Raw genomic sequence first — 18,249 nt, forward strand, 5'->3', positions numbered from 1 at the left:
ATCGAATATTCTCTGCATGTTGCTTTGATAAACGATCTCAATCCTTTTTGTGATGAAGGCATCTGGTAAACGGTGTATTAGCAATATCTACAATTCGGTGATAATGAGATGAAGTGCTCCATGTATGAGTTGGCAGAGTACTACGGCTCCACTAGTTTGATTTGTGCAAGAGGGCTTTAATTTAATAATGCAGGCTATAACCCATGTTTATGGCGACCTCATTTAAAGAAGGCAACAAAATAATATATAATACATGATTATCCTTCATCCAATATCCGAGCTCATCACTTACAATAAGTGCTTATGAATAGGCTAATTCACATTTAAATGTGGTGAATGGTATTTATATGTGCGTGTAACCAACATAACGGAACATTTCACACATGAGTGACCAGTGAGGCTTTGCATCCTAACGTAGGTCTCTGTTTCCCTGATCATTGTCAGCTCTGGTACAACGCACTGTCAATCACCATCATGCATTCATCATTTTTATTGAGTCATTGTTTTGCAACACTCCTGTCTGGAATTATGAGCACAGTTCAGGACTCTGCATATTTGGGGCAGACTGGCATTTTCCTGAAGTTTCAATGAAGACAACCCAACATCATTTGCATATTTTTATTCAGCAGATCTTTTTTTCTTTTAATATAATGACAAGGTCTATTATAAGGAAAACAAAATTCATACACTGTTTCTGCCATGATATACAGAGACAGGAGAAGAGAGACTGCCAAAGACGAGATCATAACCGTTGCAACAGAATGTAAACATTACCGAAAGAGAGAGATAGAGAGTGAGAGATGACCATGATTAATGCCGTAATATCAAGGAAGTTCACGACGTCGGAGCGGCGAAGAGGCAGCCATGTAGCGACCGAACCGCTAAAAAACACTCCTCACAAAAACTCTGGGAGCAATCCTTATCACACAGATTTACAACCGAAAGGAACCCCGACACACAACTTTGATTTTCTTGGTTCCTTCCCAGTGCGGCCTTTTCCCCTGCCTAGTCCCTCAGGAATAAACCAAATTCACATGTTTCAACGTATGCTCACATTTACATGGCAAAATCGATAGGGAGAATTAAGAGAATCCGCCGTCATTGACGAGAGAAACCAGAGGTCAAGGCCCTTTCTCACGTGAACGACGATGTGGATTGGCTGCAGGGCATCGGACAGCGGAGGGGGATGATTAGCTGATAGGGGGGGGGGGGGGGGTCATTTTACGAAGCAAACAAAAATAAAACAAAGCATGGCAATTAACACAGATTGGCAAAAGTGCAGAGGAACTGGCAAATTGGCCCGCTGAGATCGAGTGATGCATGATGGGTGTTTAGAAGAGAGAACTTTCAACATCAAAACGAGTCTGGATTTCATGTTCAGTAAGATACGAAGGTAAGACGGGCGCAGTTATTTAAACAAAAAGAAACAAAACGGGGGGAAACATTTAAAGCGTTAAAAAAAAAAAGGAAAAAGAGTGACTTGTCGAAACAAAATGGAAGCTGAACGTCAATGCTTGTCGTTTAGTTGATTTTAGGTGATCAATGGGTGTCTCCCTGACGCGCCTCTCGTCTTCCGCGGGTGGTCTTTGGAATGGTGTTGGGATGGATGGCGTGTTGCGTTTTCGTTCCCGTCTTTTGTTCCGATGTTTTAGCGACGGTAGCCGAACTCGTCGGCGTCGTCGGCACGGAAGTCTCCGTAGCGCCAAATGTTCAACTGCAGAGAGAGAGAGAGAGACAGAGAGCGAGAGAGAGAGAGAGAGAGAGCGACACACGCACACAGATAGAGAGAGAGACATAGACGGAGACAGAGAGGGACAGAGGGAGAGCGAGAGCGAGTTAATGTCTTGCAATGAAACAAACAACCATGAAATCTGGGAAAAAATCCCCACCTGCTTGTAGGAGACTCTAATAACCACCCCTGGCACCTTACGTGTTCAATGGTCAAGACCGGGAAGGAAATGAGTGTGTATGTGTAACAGTCATCTTGAGCGAGTGTAGTGTGTGTGTGTCTGTGTGTATATATCTGTGTTTCGAGCGACCTCCCTCTCGACAGTGCAGAGCGAGTGTGTGGATGTGTGTGTTCAATCACACACAGTGCTGCCGCTGGGGCCCCTGTGCCTCGGAGCCGGCCCAGTCTATTAGGGCCCCTGATCCAGTCTATTAGGGCCCCTGATTGCATTACCTTCAACCTGGTCGGGAATCGCCCCATTGAGCTACAGTAATGCCTTCCTGCAAACACGCTCTTTACATGTCTGCATGTGTGTCCGTGCGCATGTGTCTGTCCGTGCGCATGTGTGTGTCTGTGTGTCTGTGTGCATGTGTGTGTCTGTGTGCATGTGTGCGTCTGTGCGCATGTGTGTGTCTGTGCACATGTGTGTGTCTCTGCGCATTTGTGTGTCTGTGCGCACGTGTGTGTCTCTGCGCATGTGTGTGTCTGTGTGCATGTGTGTGTCCATGTATGCATGTGTGCATGTGTGTGTTTGTGCACGTGTGTGTATGTGTGTGTGCGTGTGCATGTGTGTGCACTTCAGAATTGGTCGCGTGGAGGCAACCACCATACGTGACAGAGAAACGGAGCTGGCTTTGTATGCGTCCACTTTAGTGAAGCTAGTGTGTGTGTGTGTATGCATGTGTTTGTGTGTATATGTTTGCGTGCGTGTGTTTCTCAGCAAAAGTGTCCTTTTTGTTCTCATCAGCATGCGTGCTCAGCTGTTAACAGCATGATTCACAACTAATTAGCGCGTTCACTCATTAGCACTGGTTGTTGGAATCAACGGGCGCACATGGTCGTCGCCCCCCCCCCCCCCCAATCCCTTGCTCGGATGCCTTCCCCCACCAGCGAGTATTATCCTGGCGGGAGGTGCATTGAGCCAATGAGAGGCTGCGGACCGCCGGGGCACAATGCAGCGAGGCGGTTAGACGACGCGTCGCTGGGAGACCGCCGAGAGATACGCCGGCAGTCAGCAGCAGGAAAAAGGAGGGCTGGCGTAGACGTCTGACAGGAAGTGAGCGAAACGCAGAGTGATTCGATTCATAGCGTGGGCCTGGTCTCAGCAGATTGCACGAGGAGAAAGTGCATTTCCCATGTGGTCCATTAACCCCACTTAACACTGCCTCCATGTCTCCCAGTAGCAGAGTGTGGGGCTGCTCTCTCATACTGGGACAGCATGTCACATCTCGGCGGACGTACACATGGAGACGGAGCGCGGGTGACAGGCAAATCATTCTATAGGCCAGCACCAGGTTATCGTTTGACCTAACTTATCAATATCCAAAACCAGTAATAAGTATCCAAATCTCACAGTCTCTTTTTTCACTGTATATAACCATTTTCTTGTGCATTGTATATTGTTTTTTTTACCTAGTTTAATTTAAAGATGTAACAATTCTTCTTCAACACTTGCCATCTATTGTTGTCACAATGCAAATGAACACTTCCATGCCAATGAAGCTCTCTGTGAACAGGAACCTCGGTGAGAGCCTGCAGGAGAGCGAGCGCAGGGGGCGGCTGGCGACGGGCAGCACAGCCCCCTGTACCTCCGGTCCAGTTGTCATGTTCCATTCTCCTTTTTGTGTCAAGATTACTACTTTCCGCATGACTGTACACTGCGGCTTCCCCCGCGATAAGACGGAGGGCTGACGACTTACCCTGGCGCTCTTGGCAGACTCCTGGCCAGTCAGGTACTCGTTGACCTGCAGAACAACCGGGAGAGAAGGAGGGGATTAGCACGTAGCATCACCGCAATTAAAGCTTTTGTGTGAGAGTTTAGGATACAGTATTCTAACACACACACACACACACACACACACACAGTCTTCCTTCAACAACCCCATTGACACAGGAAATGCCTTTTCACTCTCTCGCGCACCTCCGGCAGAATAAAGAGCAGAAGTGGTGAATGTGTTGACAGGATCCAGCCCCGTCGTAGCGGGGGAAGGAGATGGGGTCAGGGGCACGGGGACGCACACCAGCACACACACTTTGTTGTTTATAAGGCCTCAGCAGGAACACACACACACACACACACACACACAAAGACAACGCACACACACAAATATACACACACGTACACACACACTTTGTTGTTTCAGTCAGCAGGAACACACACACAAATACAAACACACACCTACAGATACAAATACACACACACACACACTAGAAATGTAGGGCAAGGTGGTATATGAAGACCCAGGTAGCGTCCCCATTGCTCCTTGATGGAGCCTGTGCTAACAGTGTGCCCCTCAGCGAGCTACGAGCTAGGCCTCCGCAGAGCTAGCCCGCCGCCGCTGCTAGCAGGAGGGCTAGCCGCCTCGGGGCTTCGCTAATCGTGGTGCTATGAGGGCTATGAGGGGGCGCTTGAGGACGATGTGAGCGTCCAATCAGAAGCTGTACTTTCTCCAAAGCTCCACTGGAGAGATAGCAGGTGCGTCGTCAACAAATGTACAGAAGGCAGCCGAAGTGCGCACAGGACGAGATACTGTAGTGAACGTGGTGACAGTGGTGTGGAACTTGCAGAGGAATGGACACTGTGGACACACACACACACACACACACACATTGATTTCAAAGGCTAGCAGTGAGAGATAAGGAGAGAGATAGTGATTGAGGCCAATGAGAAAGTTGAACATATTGACCATTCCTGCTAGAGGAGCCATTTAGCGCCATTGACTGAAGCGGCGATGATTCACAGCAGGATTAATTAACTGAGGAAGGAGAAGGTGTAACAGCCGAAAGTGGTGTGTGTGTATAGCAGCTTTGGAATGCTAGAACAACAACAGAATCTACTTTGCAGTGTCTAAACACACACACATACACACAAGGTGAGCGATGAGTCTGCAGGATAAGCCTATGAACCAAGCCTATTCAAGGAAAAGATTAAGACACACACACACAAATAGACGGATGGACAAACACACACACACACACACATACACAGGGACACACACACACCAAAGCAAGACGTCCAGATGTTCTAAGTGCATGTAGCAGATGAGGTGCAGCAGTTTAATTGCTTAGCTAGCCGGTGTATGTAGGTTGATGTGATGGCTGCACTGCACACATCACCGCCAGAACACGAGAGGTACAGCTGGATGCTACAGCTGCCCTGCGCCACCACGTGTGAGTGTGTGTGTGCGCGTGTGTGTGCGTGTGTGTGTCTGAGGTGTGCGAGGACAAGAGAAGTTGCTGTGGTTGCATAAGTCATCCATCAAAGCCAGGGGAAGGAGATATATTTTGGGGACAGGGGGACGAGTTGGGGGGGTGGGGGGCGTCTGAGGCGGTCAGACAGATGTCTCCATATGGCGACGCGCTGCTGACGGTATAACAAAGACACGCTGAGGCAACCAGCTCCCACTTCCTGTTTCCAGCAAGGAAGGCTGAGAGAGTGAGAGTGTGTGCGTGCGTGCGCGCGCAGGTCTGTGTGTGTGTGTGTATGTGGCTGCGTGCATATGTAGCTGTGTGTTTGTGTGTGAATGTGTGTGTGTGTGTGTGTGTGTGTGTGTGTGTGTGTGTGTGTGTGTGTGTGTGTCTCCTTGGAATGCTGGACCGGCACATTGTCCAAAACATCGAGGGCCTCCCCTCACCAGCAGGTGATCCGTCCACACGAGAGCAGGTGGAGAAACGTTCCGCTCTCTTCTCTCAGAACTCGTGAAGGCAAAGTTCCTCCACTGGTCAGAAAACGCGGCGAGTAAAAACTGCGCTACTTCATTCAGGTGCACTCCGGAACAACACGGCGAGGTTGCACGGAATGGACCATTCGTCAAAGAACTACGACTTGGCAAAATGTACGCAGTGTGCGTGCGTTGTGATTCCACACTCTTCCCTCCCTTTCCTCATCCATTATCCCCCCCCCACGACCAAAGGGACGGGAGCACGGACCACCGGATCACACCGCAGCGCACAAGCACCAATCAGGAAGCAGGCTGACGGGCGCGTGGGGTGGGGGGGGGCTTCAGATCGCAAATAGGTCCTTATGAGCGCCACTTCACACGTCAATCCGACCCAGAACAGGAAGACAAACACAAATGAGTCAGGTGGAGATCAGCGATCTCACAGCGCGTGAGTGAAGGTGAACACAACCAGAGCATAAACTGAGAGAGCCCGAATGCCTCGGTGTAGTAAGGTGTCTCGGGTGTTCACTCCCTCTCACTATGAGGTCCAGTGTTCGATCCCCCCCCCACCGATGTCCGGGTACGTCCCTTAACGGCGTGCCTCCCAGTTGAACGCAAATCGACACAAAATAAAATATCAGCAACGTGGCAAAAGTGTGTGTTGACCCCATACAAGTCCCCATATGGCGGGCAGATGTCCCTTGATTCTGACTGGTGGACAGCATGAGTCCTCGCCACACAAGAGTGTGTATGTTGTGTGTGTGTGTGTGTGTGTGTGTGTGTGTGTGTGTGTGTGTGTGTGTGTGTGTGTGTGTGTGTGTGTGTGTGTGTGTGTGTGTGTGTGATGCGGCCCTCACACACATGAATATGTTGCTTTTGATCAGGAAGATGGCAGAGCAGTGTGAGAGCAGGTGCACTTCAGTGTGGGGGACAGATGCTCTCTGTGTGTGTGCGTGCGTGCGCGCATGTGTGTCAGTGTGACCTTTTCATGGTACTGTGGTTGTTACCATGTAAAGTATGTCATTTTTAAAAGCTTGGAAGGTCAGAGCAGTGGCCGGGCCTCCTGGGACGGCCGTTTGCCACGGTGGATCAGCATTAACACTAGTGCATCGCGTTCTTTACTTTAACGTGTTAGGCGTGCGCACAGAAAAAAAATATGGAAATGACATTCGTGAGTACAGCTCGGTCCGGTGTCTGTTTCTTTTTCATGCGGCCGCGGACGAGGGTCGCAGTGAACGTGTGACTCTCACATGGAGGCGCCTTCGCTGGCAGGTGGTGCGGTCTGGTGTTCTGGCGGGAGGAGGCGTGTGTTTGATCGACTCAGAGCGGCTGTCTGCTTTCCAGTGTCTGCATGTCTGTCTGAGTGAGTTTATCTACCCAAGACTGTGTGTGTGTGTGTGTGTGTGTGTGTGTGTGTCAAGGAGTGAGAGAGAGAAAAAAATAGTTTGAGAGAGTATGTATCCGAGTGTGTGTGTCTGTATCTGAGAGAATTTGTGTGTGTTTGCGAGTGTCTGTGCATCTTTGAAAGAGAGAGTGAATGTGTGTGTGTATGCCTCCATATTTGTGTGTGTCTTTGCGTGAGAGTGTTTGTGTGTGTGTCTCTGTATCTCAGTGTGTGTGTGACTATGTATCCATATTTGTGTGTGTGTCTTTGTGTTGGGGTATGTATCCGAGGGTGTGTGTGTGTGTGCCTATGTCTGTGTATCCAAGCTTGTGTGTGTCTTAGTCAGTGTGCGTATCCCAGTGTGTGCGTGTGCGTGCGTGTGTGTGTTGCTCAGCAGCTAGCCCGGCGGGCGGGCGCGGCGGGCCCAGGTGGTGTTCTGGTTGAGCGCGGTGAGAGGAGTGATGGATCTGATGGCAGCCTCGCGACGGGGCATGTGCTCGTCTGGTGCGTAGGTGAGCTGCCCTCGTCTCATTTCACAGACGGAATTAAATCAAATAAATAAATACAGACACAAACAAGCCTGCTACAAGCTGGGACTGTGGGGGAGAGCTAGCATTGTGGGGAGAGAGCAGTGGAAGGACCAAGAGAGACGGTGAGAGAGAGACAGAGACAGACAGAGAGACAGAGACAGACAGAGAGACAGAGAGAGAGAGAGAGAGAGAGAAAGAGAGAGAGAGTGACAGTGAGAATAGAGACAGAGAGAGAGACAGTGAGAATAGAGACAGAGAGAGACAGACAGAGAGACGGTCAGACAGACAGAGAGACAGATACGGAGAGTGACTGAGAAAGAGAGAGACAGAGCAGAGACAGAGAAACGGAGAGGGAGAAAGCTAAAGAGAGAGAATGTGATGATTGAGAATTTGAAGAAAGAAAGAATGTGAGAACAGAGAAAAATAATGCGAGGAGAGAGAGAGAGAGAGAGAGAGAGAGAGAGAGAGAGAGAGAGAGAGAGAGAGAGAGAGAGAGAGAGAGAGAGAGAGAGAGAGAGAGAGAGAGAGAGAGAGAGAGAGAGAGAGAGAGAGAGAGAGAGAGAGAGAGAGAGAGAGTGCATGACAGGACAGAGAGTATGTAGTCATGGTTTTAGCACTGTTCTCTCTACCGATGAGATGTGAAGCCATGTGAAAAGCCAGCCTTGCTGATGGGGAACAATGGACCTTGTACACCGCGCATTCACAATGAGCAGGATCGTATGCACGGTCTCCCAGACACGAGCAGTTAAACCCAGAGACCTCCCAGTCTGTGCACTTCTGAAGCAGTGTTATTTGGGCCCTTGTAAACGGGTCACGACACAAACGCTTAAAAAGCTATGAAGAAAAACAACAAGTTGCGGAGCGTACCAGCAGTCTACGGTTGCTGATTAATGATGAATCAGAAGATAAGTGGATGGATCTCTGTGCGTTTGTCTCTCTTATGAGTGTAGTCTAAGGCCACCGTGGAGTTGAGCCAACTACCCAGGATGCAACAGTACAATGGCTGAGTATTTGGGGAAGTGTGAGCACTTAATCCCAAAGCATAATCCCCCGCATCAATCTACACGAGCAAAACAAACCGCGAGATGAATCCAGCGAGGAGGCGCGTGTTAAGATGAGCGGAGAGACAGCTGCCTGCAGTGTGGGCAGGGCCCCGCCAGCGGAGGCCACACTCTGGGAGGGACATTGAATGTTCCCGTATAACATATTATATAATTCGAAAAATATAAAAAAAAAGCATGTGCAAGATGCATGTTGAAAGCTTGTGTGCAACACTTTATGTGTATATATGCGTGTGTATGTGTGTGTGAATGTGTATGCGTATGCATTTGTAGGTGCATATGTGTGTATGTTCATGTGTGTATATGTGTGTGAATGTCTATGGGTATGTGTATTTGTATATGTTAGTGTGTGTGAGTGTGTGTGCGTGTATGTATGCATGTGTGTGTGTGTGTTTGTGCGTCAGTGCGCTGTGTGTTCAGGATCCCAGACCATCCTCTGTGTGTGTGTGTGCATGACTAAGTACACGCAAAGTACAGAGTGGCGAGTAGAGAGGGCTCCAGCGCCGCACTCGAGGTTAAGGGGGACTCGGAGCCGGGTAAGGGGGGCCCGAGGGGAGACTTAGTGGGCCCTCGACTTGGCACCGGGTTGGCCCTCGATGCAGACTCCCCAACGCGTGGATGAAGGGGAAATTACAGTGTGTTGGTCTGTGTGTGTGTGCCCGCGTTTGTATGTCCCTGTGTGTTTTTGTATGTCCCTGTGTGTGTGTGTGTGTGTTTCCCTGTGTGTGTACCTGTGTGTATGTGTGTGTGTCTGTGTGTGTGTGTGTTTCCCTGTGTGTGTCCCTGTGTGTGTGTGTGTTTCCCTGTGTGTGTCCCTGTGTGTGTGTCCCTGTGTGTGTCCCTGTGTGTGTCCCTGTGTGTATGTGTGTGTGTCTGTGTGTGTGTGTGTGTACCTGTGTGTATGTGTGTGTGTCTGTGTGTGTGTGTGTATGTCCCTGTGTGTGTGTGTGTTTGTTTCCCTGTGTGTGTACCTGTGTGTATGTGTGTGTGTCTCTGTGTGTGTGTGTTTCCCTGTGTGTGTGTGTGTTTCCCTGTGTGTGTCCCTGTGTGTGTGTCTCTGTGTGTGTCCCTGTGTGTGTCCCTGTGTGTATGTGTGTGTGTCTGTGTGTGTGTGTGTGTTTCCCTGTGTGTGTCCCTGTGTGTGTGTCTCTGTGTGTGTCCCTGTGTGTGTCCCTGTGTGTATGTGTGTGTGTCTCTGTGTGTGTGTGTGTGTACCTGTGTGTATGTGTGTGTGTCTGTGTGTGTGTGTGTGTCCCTGTGTCTGTGTGTGTGTGTGTTTATCCATCTGTGGAGGTAGGAATAGAGTTTGGGTAGTGGCGCTTGTCGGCTAGGGGCCCATCAAAGGGACCGCCTCGGCAGGCGCCGTGGCAACCGGCTGTTTGCGCGTGTGCGTGTGTGAGTTCGTGCACGTGCCCCTGCACACCCCAACAGTCAATAACACAGGAGCAGAAAAAGCGTCCATTAAAATGTTCCATCTCCAACTTTACTCTCTCAAATGAGATATTGAGCCATTGGTCACGCTTTCACACACGGTAAAAGGTCCCGGAGAGAGAGAGACCGAGAGACAGAGACAGAGAGGGAGAGAGGGAGAGAGGGGGAGAGAGAGAGAGAGAGAGAGAGAGGGAGACAAAGAGAGAGAGAGAGAGAGACGGAGATACGGAGAGAGAGGGAGACAAAGAGAGAGAGAGAGAGACAGAGGAAAGTTTGGTCATGAGTAAAGAGTCGGGGATAAGCTGTCAGCCAATCCACTGGTGGATTGGCTGAGGAATGCTGCATAAGACCACTCACCCGGGGTCGGGGGTGAACACACATTAAGTGTGTGTGTGTGTGTGGCATTGGATGGTGGTTGTGTTGCTGGAGGCTGTGAGGAGATCCTCCACAGGGCTGTCGTGGTCCCCCTGCTGTCTGCGACCCTCGAGCCCAACATCAGGGGAAATGAAAGGAGACGCCATCGCACATCGCCTCTAACCAGGCCGCTCTGCAGGAAGCCCCTACTCCCAGGGGGGCCGCCATCAGCCCCCCCACCACGTCGCACCCCCACAGCACAGTGGCGGCAAACTACGGATCCCCATGTGCCTTCACACCTGGGTTCAACAGCGCAATTACACTGTGATAAACGGAACTACAATTCCCAGGAGTCATCATCAGTACAGGCAATTTTTCCTAATTTCCTGTGAGATGTTTTTTTTTTTTTTTTGGCCGAAAAAAAAATTAAGCCATCAGTGATCAGTGATCCGGAAAAACGCCAAATTCGGGTTCCACCGGCCATCCCAATTACGGCACCAGAGAGGGCTAATTACTGCGCTCAGGGCCCTGTTCGCAGAACCCAACATCCCAACAGTGTGCCGACACTGCAGAGGCACAAAAAGGGGCAGGCTGCCCCCATGAACCGCTACTTTCAGGTCGCTCCTTAGAAAGACATTTTAAGGAACCTTCACAATACGCCCGCCGTAATGTCAGTGGCAGAATAAGAATAGGCCTTAATGTGAATGAATAAAGTAGCGGTAATCCAGCTCTCCATCGTTAACTGCGTCAGAACGCTGGTCCTATAGTCACAGCTCTAATGACGGGACGAATATTTGAAACCTTTTTTAAAGCGGGGTCGATATGAGATCTTCATGCCACATTGCTGCTAGTGATTGATAATAATTGTGCTGGTGAAATCGAGGGAGACAGACACTTCCCCGTTTCCGATTGACTTGTAATTGGAAAATGGCAAATGATTAGCTTGTACCGCTAATGACTTTGCACCCTCCGACGAATTCAACGTGTCAAGTTGTCTGCCGAGGGTGCGACGCATCGTTGAAACACTTGCCCACGCCGTGTACGACCGCGCACCGACGAATCTGCTGCACACACACCTCGCATACCTCTCTCATGCCACCTCTTAAAAAACTAATATGACACGCAGGCATTACCGGGCACAACGCGCTGAGCAAGGCACAAATAATCATTAATGGCGCCTTGAATCATAGCTCCTCCTGGGGAGCCGAGAGCTAGGTCTGCTTCAAATTACTCCAATGCTTTATTTCCTGGAGATTAATAAAACTAAATGAAAATAAATGAAACACAACCATCCGAAGGGAATTAGGAAGGAAACGCCGGCAAATGCCGGAACGTTACGGTGCTCGAGTCCCCGAGTTCAGAGAGGGAGCAGGGAGACAAAGAGTCCCGGGGAGGGAGACGCGAGGAGCAAGGGAGAGCGACGCCGGGAGACGGGCGGCTCAGGGCGAGCGGAGAGGAGAGGAGAGAGGAGGAGAGGAGGACTGAGGAGAGAGAGGAGAGGAGAGTAGGGGAGGGGAGGAGAGAGGAGGAATGAGGAGAGAGAGGAGAGGAAGAGAGAGGAGAGGAGGAGAGAGGAGAGGCAGGACGGCGTCGTGCGATGGAGAGATATTAGGGAGGTTAAGGGGAAGAGGGAGAGTGTGAATAGGTAGGAGGATGGCCGGGCGCCAGCGGCGGCACTGTGCCACTGTTGTGGCGGCCGGGCCGTGCCAGGAGGCTGTTTGGGAAGGCCTCAGGCCGCCCCAGCCAAGAGGAGGAGGAGGCTATGCTCTCGGGTGTTGGCGAGGAAGAGGAAAAAAGCCAGGGGGGGTCGAGTCAGGTGGGAGGTTTCCTTCCAAAACTGATTTGGTTCCCGCCCAGATCTTGGATAAGCGAGGGAGGCACGTGTAGCCCTAAAGGGGGTTGTATGTGTCGCACAGAGGCTGTTTAAATATAAGCTTTATAAAATGTAATGTGAGGCTCCCCCCGAAAGATCTTTTAAAAAAAAAAGGACTCCCGTGATTCTCGCTGTATAATTAAAATCCATCTTGACACACGGGATAATTAAATGGAGCCTTCAATTCTTTTTTACCTAGCTCATTAATGACTACGTAGGAGGAATGTCTCAAACCTATGTTAATGCGGTCTGGGGCTGACAGCGATCAGTTACCCCCTAACATCCGGGGCTAGGAGACCCCCACAGCCCACCGAACCACCCATACAGACGTACACATCCCATTCCCGGGCAGCGGGCTTCCTGACGCTCCAAACCCTATAGGGCTGAGATCGGAAGGCGCGATCAATGTGGACTCGTTGCGGGGGAACCGGAGCAGAGGCAGAGCAGGACCACTAAAGCCGCCGGCCAGCGCTCCATGGATCAGAGAGGGGCTTTATACTTTGGATTGGATATCTTTAACGCCATTTCCATTATACGGCGCCAGAGCGTGCGACGGCGCCCCGGAAACGAGCCACGGCGTTCCCGATGTTTATCCTCTCCGAGATCTCTGCCGTGTCTGCGTGCCATCCGTGGTCCTTCCGACTCGACTCCATAACGGATGAGGCAATGGTATCACTCTGAGGGAATTATCTCCATGTTAAAACCACATGGTCGCATGGGCCCGGATATACGGTACGACAGATGAATATAAGATGGGAATCCCCACTCTGAGATTACTGGCTGTCGTATTGGGAATGTTCTTTAATAAAAAAAAGGGAAGATGTGTGAAGGCTGCACTCTGAATACGGGCACCATAGGAAGCATATGACCCAAGTGACCATGGCTTAATTTAAATGTACATTTTTGGGTCACTCCTGCATCTGCTGGGGTTATGTTTAATACTTTAATGCCTTTGCTCAATCCGTCCAAACACTCAGGACTTCCGACTCCTGTGCGGCTCAACGTATTTCCTTTGCATTTGTCCTCCGCCTCTGACCCTAACCTCCCGTCTCCGTTTGAGTCATCTCATCTCTCTCGCCGCGTCCTCTGCATCGCGGTGCCTGCTCTCGTACTGCTCACAGATGTAGGCCGGCTGGCGCGATGCTACGGGGAGCTAGCGTACGGCTATAGGCGGCACATACCAACAGGCTTATAGAGAGTGGATATAGGGCCGCAAGCATTTAGCTGAGAGAACATTTACAAAGTACTGTTCCTTTGAAACTCCAATGGGAGATCCATTAGTTATGGTATGATATCTCCAGCCGTATTTCAGGCCTCTCGGATATACATTTCTAAAGATTTTTCCCCATGCAGGTCGGCCACACTGATCCTTTTACCTGCACCCTTTCACTCCATAACCCCATTTCACTTTCATTATTCCACCATTAGGACAATAGTGGCAAGCCATAAGTCTTTGCTGTATTAGGAAACCGCAATGTGGAATATATGGAGGTGTAGAGATCCAGAGACATTGCTATAAAAAACTTGAAGTGTTAAAAAAGAAGAAAGAAAAAAAGCATATAACTCAGTGATAAAAAAAAGAAACAGCTCCTCCCCCGGCCTTACAGCCTGAATGGCGACGCTAAAGCTCGCTCTCACCTTCAGGGATCTTGCGGCGGTCCATTGATGTGGCAGCGACGTGCGAGTGTACATTACGGCCCATCTGCTATGCAATACTTAACAGCAGACCTCCGATAACAAAAGGCCCCGCGCGGATCCCGAGGGGCAGATAAAGAGAGGAGGATATAGACGGACTGGAACCAATGGGGGGGGGGGCGTTCGTTTAAGGAGCTTGCCGGAGGTCCGCAGAGGTAGACAGAGACGACCAGAACAAGAGTGAGAGAGGAGTGTTGACAAAGTGAGCAACACCATCCAAAGCAGAACAAATATCACCCGGGTGTGAAGCCTAAAAGCAGGTGCTGGCATGAATCTGCCGGAGAACAAAACCTCCATTTCCTTCGCTGTGTCTTTGTTGTCGACCCGACGGGACGCGGCCATTCATTATATTTGCTCTCTAAAGTGTGATATCAAAACAAGCGTGGGTGCACTCCGGTGCATCTTCAAGGGAGGACAACAAAGAGAACAAGAAGGGTTTCCCAATAAGATCAGCAGACAGACAATGCCTAAAAAGCCGATGCTTAAGCCCACAGCCCAATGATCACAGAGAAGCCATTTGCTCTGGCCCACGCCTGTCTAAAATCTGCATAGTCTATAAGCCTATTAGCCTTGCGGCTGGGAGGGCTTAATCACTGACCTTCTATAGGCACCATTAACCGCCGGCTGCATTATGATCCCTGATACCAGCTGCAGCGCAGAGGTCACTACAGTAAAACCACACTGATGCACACTGCATTATTGACTAACTGCTCGAACAAACCCCTGCCTTTTTATGGCCCATGCATCGCTATATGTGCATGCGCATGTTTAGGTGTGTGTACGTGTGTGTGTATGTGTGTGTGTGTATGTATGTATGTGTGTATGTGTGTGCGTGTTTGTGTGTATGTATGTATGTGTGTATGTGTGTGTGTGTGTGTTTGTGTACTTAGAGAGATTGCCTGGCCGACCCCGGTCGGACATGTGTCCGATCCGTCCTCCGTGATGGAGCGGTAAACAGACTATATATCCCTGTGGTCGCGCCCGTTTGCTCGAGGGCCCAGGGAGTAGGGAGGGACGCTACAATTAGCGGGATTGAAAAGGACACGCGCCGTCTCATCTTTACCGGCCTCAACTACGTTAAAAAAACGCTCATCCATATGGACACCATTTGGGTGCCTTGAGTGTGTTTCCCTGCGTGTGTGTGTGTGTGTTTCCCTCTGTGTGTGTGTGAGTGTGCGTGTTTGTGCACTTGTGTGTCGCTTTGGAAGGGACTACCCCCGCCCCACACCGACCAAGGTTAGTGGTGTGTGAGCGGTCATCGACGTCTGAAAGAGATACCTGCAGTCCTTCATCATCACGTCTGAGACCGGGATTGTCTGTCGGGTCACATGACGCACAACGATCGGGAAGCTAACGAGCGCCACAGCGTTTCAGGATGACCACCGCGTCAGCCATGTTGTTTGCGTGCGTTGTTTGTGAATGTTTGCGTTCATGTTGTTTGTGAGCCCGCCCCCCGTGAGGGTGAACGAGGCGAACGGCCGCTCTGGTACATCAGCGGAAATAGCGGTGAAAGCGATGTCTCAGCTGCAGTGTACTGGGGGGGGCTGTTATGCTGAGGGGGGCGGGGGGGTGAGGCTGGGGGAGACTGAACGCCACCGCTGCCAAAGAGGCGGTTACAGAGTTTGTTGAAACGCTGCGTCGCCATCCGGCTCCTTAAAGATTATGTTGCGCTATAAAACACGATGCATTCCACGACATTATTAGAAGGGTGGGGGGTTGGGTTGGGGCGGGGGGCTACACAGACACTGCTGTAGGACGCCAAGACAAAATACCAATGATGATGTACAACGAAAAATGCAAACAATCGCTCACATCTCTCAACCGAAGGTTTTTGCAAATAGGTGCAAATGACCAAACATAAAATTTGACCACCGACCCTGGAAAATAAACATGTTCCAGGGGGCATGGCTAGTGTGGCCCTCCAGGTTGATAGGTACTGGTTTCATTCCCAGGCATACCCATAGCCTGGCACTTCATGACATGATTTAACTCGGGGTAGCGTTGGATAAAGCATCTTCTAAATAGAGACTGGTATTGCATTACATGCGTTATGCATTACCTTATGCAATCACTGTAAATCCCTTCGGATAAAACATCGTCTAAATAGCATTGGGTAATGCATTAAGCATGTTGTGGTCTGTTACCTTATGTTATCACTAAGGTGCTTGAGACAGAAGTGTCTGATAGCAAAAACCCTCATCGCAAGCCCCAAACAAAACCCCCTCCACTCCCCCAAGAGAGCTCCACCATTGATCAACACAGGGGAGCAGACAGATCCGATGAGGGTGGTGAATGGTAGATGGACTGCATTTATACAGCACTTTTTTGTAACCAGTGGCCACTCAAAGCGCTTTACAATACAGCCTAACAAGCACCCATTCACACACCGACGGCGGCGTCAGTTCACGCAGGGCGACAGCCAGCTCGCCGGGAGCAGTCAGGGTGAGGCGTCTCGCCCAGGGACACCTCGCCACCGGGATCGAACCAGCAACCTTCCGGTTACCAGCCGACCCGCTCTACCTCCTGAGCTACCGCCACCCCAAGGTGGACCGCATCCTGCCCGAGCCCAAGTACGTACCATCTTGGCCAGGTGCTTCTCCTTGCGCACGTCCACCATCACCATGCCCTCCTTGACCAGGCCCAGGCCCACATCATCCTTGGTGTCCCCGTACTGCAGGCTGACGTGGGGGCAGCTGGCGCCCGCATACTCCACGTTCAGCAGGCACTGCGTGTTCTGGATGTCACGCACCAGGCTGTCCACCACCTCCGCCCGGATGTCGTCCTGGGGGAGAGAGGGAGAGAGGGAGGGGAGCATGAGGGAGACAGAGAGTGAAGGATAAGAGGGGTGAGGTTTTGAGAGAGAGAGAGAGAGGGGGAGAGAGGGATGGGAGAGGTTGAGGGGAGGATGAGGGAGACAGAGAGTGAAGGATAAGAGGGGTGAGGTTTGGAGAGAGGGAGTGAGGGGTAGATAGTTAATGAGTGAGGGAGGAGAGAGGAAGGGGAGAGAGAGAGAGGGAGGGAGGGGAGTTTGATGAGGATAGAAGGGGTAGAAAGAGAAGGGGAGAGAGACACGAAGGGGGGGGGATGGAGAATTTGGGAGAGAGGAGAGAGAGTAGGAGGGAGAGGGTTGAGAGTCACAGGTAAGGAGATAGGGGGAGGGAGCAGGGGGGGCGATAGACGGAGGGGGGAGAGAGAGAGGGAGGGAGGGGGAGATGGTTAATGAGTGAGGGAGGAGAGAGAGGAGGGGAGAGGAGAGAGAGAGAGAGAGAGAGAGAGAGAGCGAGAGAGGTAGGGAGGAAGAGAGAGATAACACATTTCATTACCTTACAATTACCAAGTGATTGTGAATCGTATAAATATGCAATCTCGGAAGGGTAATCTGCTGTTTCTTTATAATTGCCTCATAATTATCTCCAGATTCTATGGAAGAACGGTACAGTAACTATAAGAGTTGTGCATTCTGCAATTTCAGCCGAATCAAATCTTTAGAAGCAATAATCAAATGCATCTATGGATTACCGCCGTCGATAACCGATGAATAATTTCAGACTTGTGCATCACTGAAAGACTTGAAGGAAAGCGGATATAAAGTCCTCTCGATCTGTTTGGCTAAGCCCACGATTAATCTGTGCATGGCTGGGTCCATCTCTCTCTCCCCCCCTGGGGAGGGGGGGTCAAGGGTGAAGGAGAGGGGGGAAATTAGTATGCAGACAGGTTTTCCCGCTCAAACCGGAGCACCTGTGTAGATTTGCATATGCGCTGCAAAGCTGCAGTGGGCGGTGAATAAACACAGGTGCATCCGAACGGGACAGAGCGCGGCTGAAAGTTAAAAAACAATACACAACTGAAAGCCCATCTGCTACGGTGTGCGACACGCATAATCACACACACAGTCTTATTCCATTCAGTGGTGCGCGCGCACACACACACACACACACACACACACATAACAGGGTCAAGATAGCAAGCACAAATATCTCCTTTCCAACACACACAAACAGACCTGAAGACCTTTACAGCACCCACCCCCTCATTGTAATTCCATTGGGTTGGAACAGGGTATTGCCCTCCTGTTCACCCCTGCTCTACAGAACGTGTGAGAGCAAGGAGAGAGTAACAGATAGAGGGGGGGGGGCTCCTGATTTTGACGTTTGGAAAACGAAAGCAGACTAGACTCTAGGACAAGGGACCGAGTACGAGCACGAGAGAGGAAAAGAGACAGAGAGAGAGAGAGAGAGAGAGAGAGAGAGAGAGAGAGAGAGAGAGAGGGAAAGAAAAAGAGATAGAGAGAGAGAGAAAGAGAGAGAGAAA

The 18,249-nt window shown here is 50.5% G+C and overlaps 1 protein-coding gene across 2 annotated transcripts in view; it reads right to left on the reverse strand.

The window, feature by feature from the left end:
• Positions 1–615: 615 nt before the first annotated feature.
• Positions 616–18,249, reverse strand: part of snd1 (staphylococcal nuclease and tudor domain containing 1) — a 177,053-nt gene continuing 159,419 nt past the window's right edge. For both annotated transcript variants that reach the window (XM_079755458.1, XM_079755459.1), the window contains exons 23-25: positions 16,517–16,720; positions 3,649–3,693; positions 616–1,714 (exon numbers count right to left, since the gene is read on the reverse strand). In XM_079755458.1, the coding sequence (XP_079611584.1) occupies positions 1,649–1,714; positions 3,649–3,693; positions 16,517–16,720 (315 nt within the window). In that variant the 3' untranslated portion in view covers positions 616–1,648. The remainder of the gene's footprint in view (positions 1,715–3,648; positions 3,694–16,516; positions 16,721–18,249) is intronic.

This window comes from Pollachius pollachius, assembly GCF_949987615.1.
Source record: "Pollachius pollachius genome assembly, chromosome: 18".
In the NCBI taxonomy this organism is placed as follows: domain Eukaryota; kingdom Metazoa; phylum Chordata; class Actinopteri; order Gadiformes; family Gadidae; genus Pollachius; species Pollachius pollachius.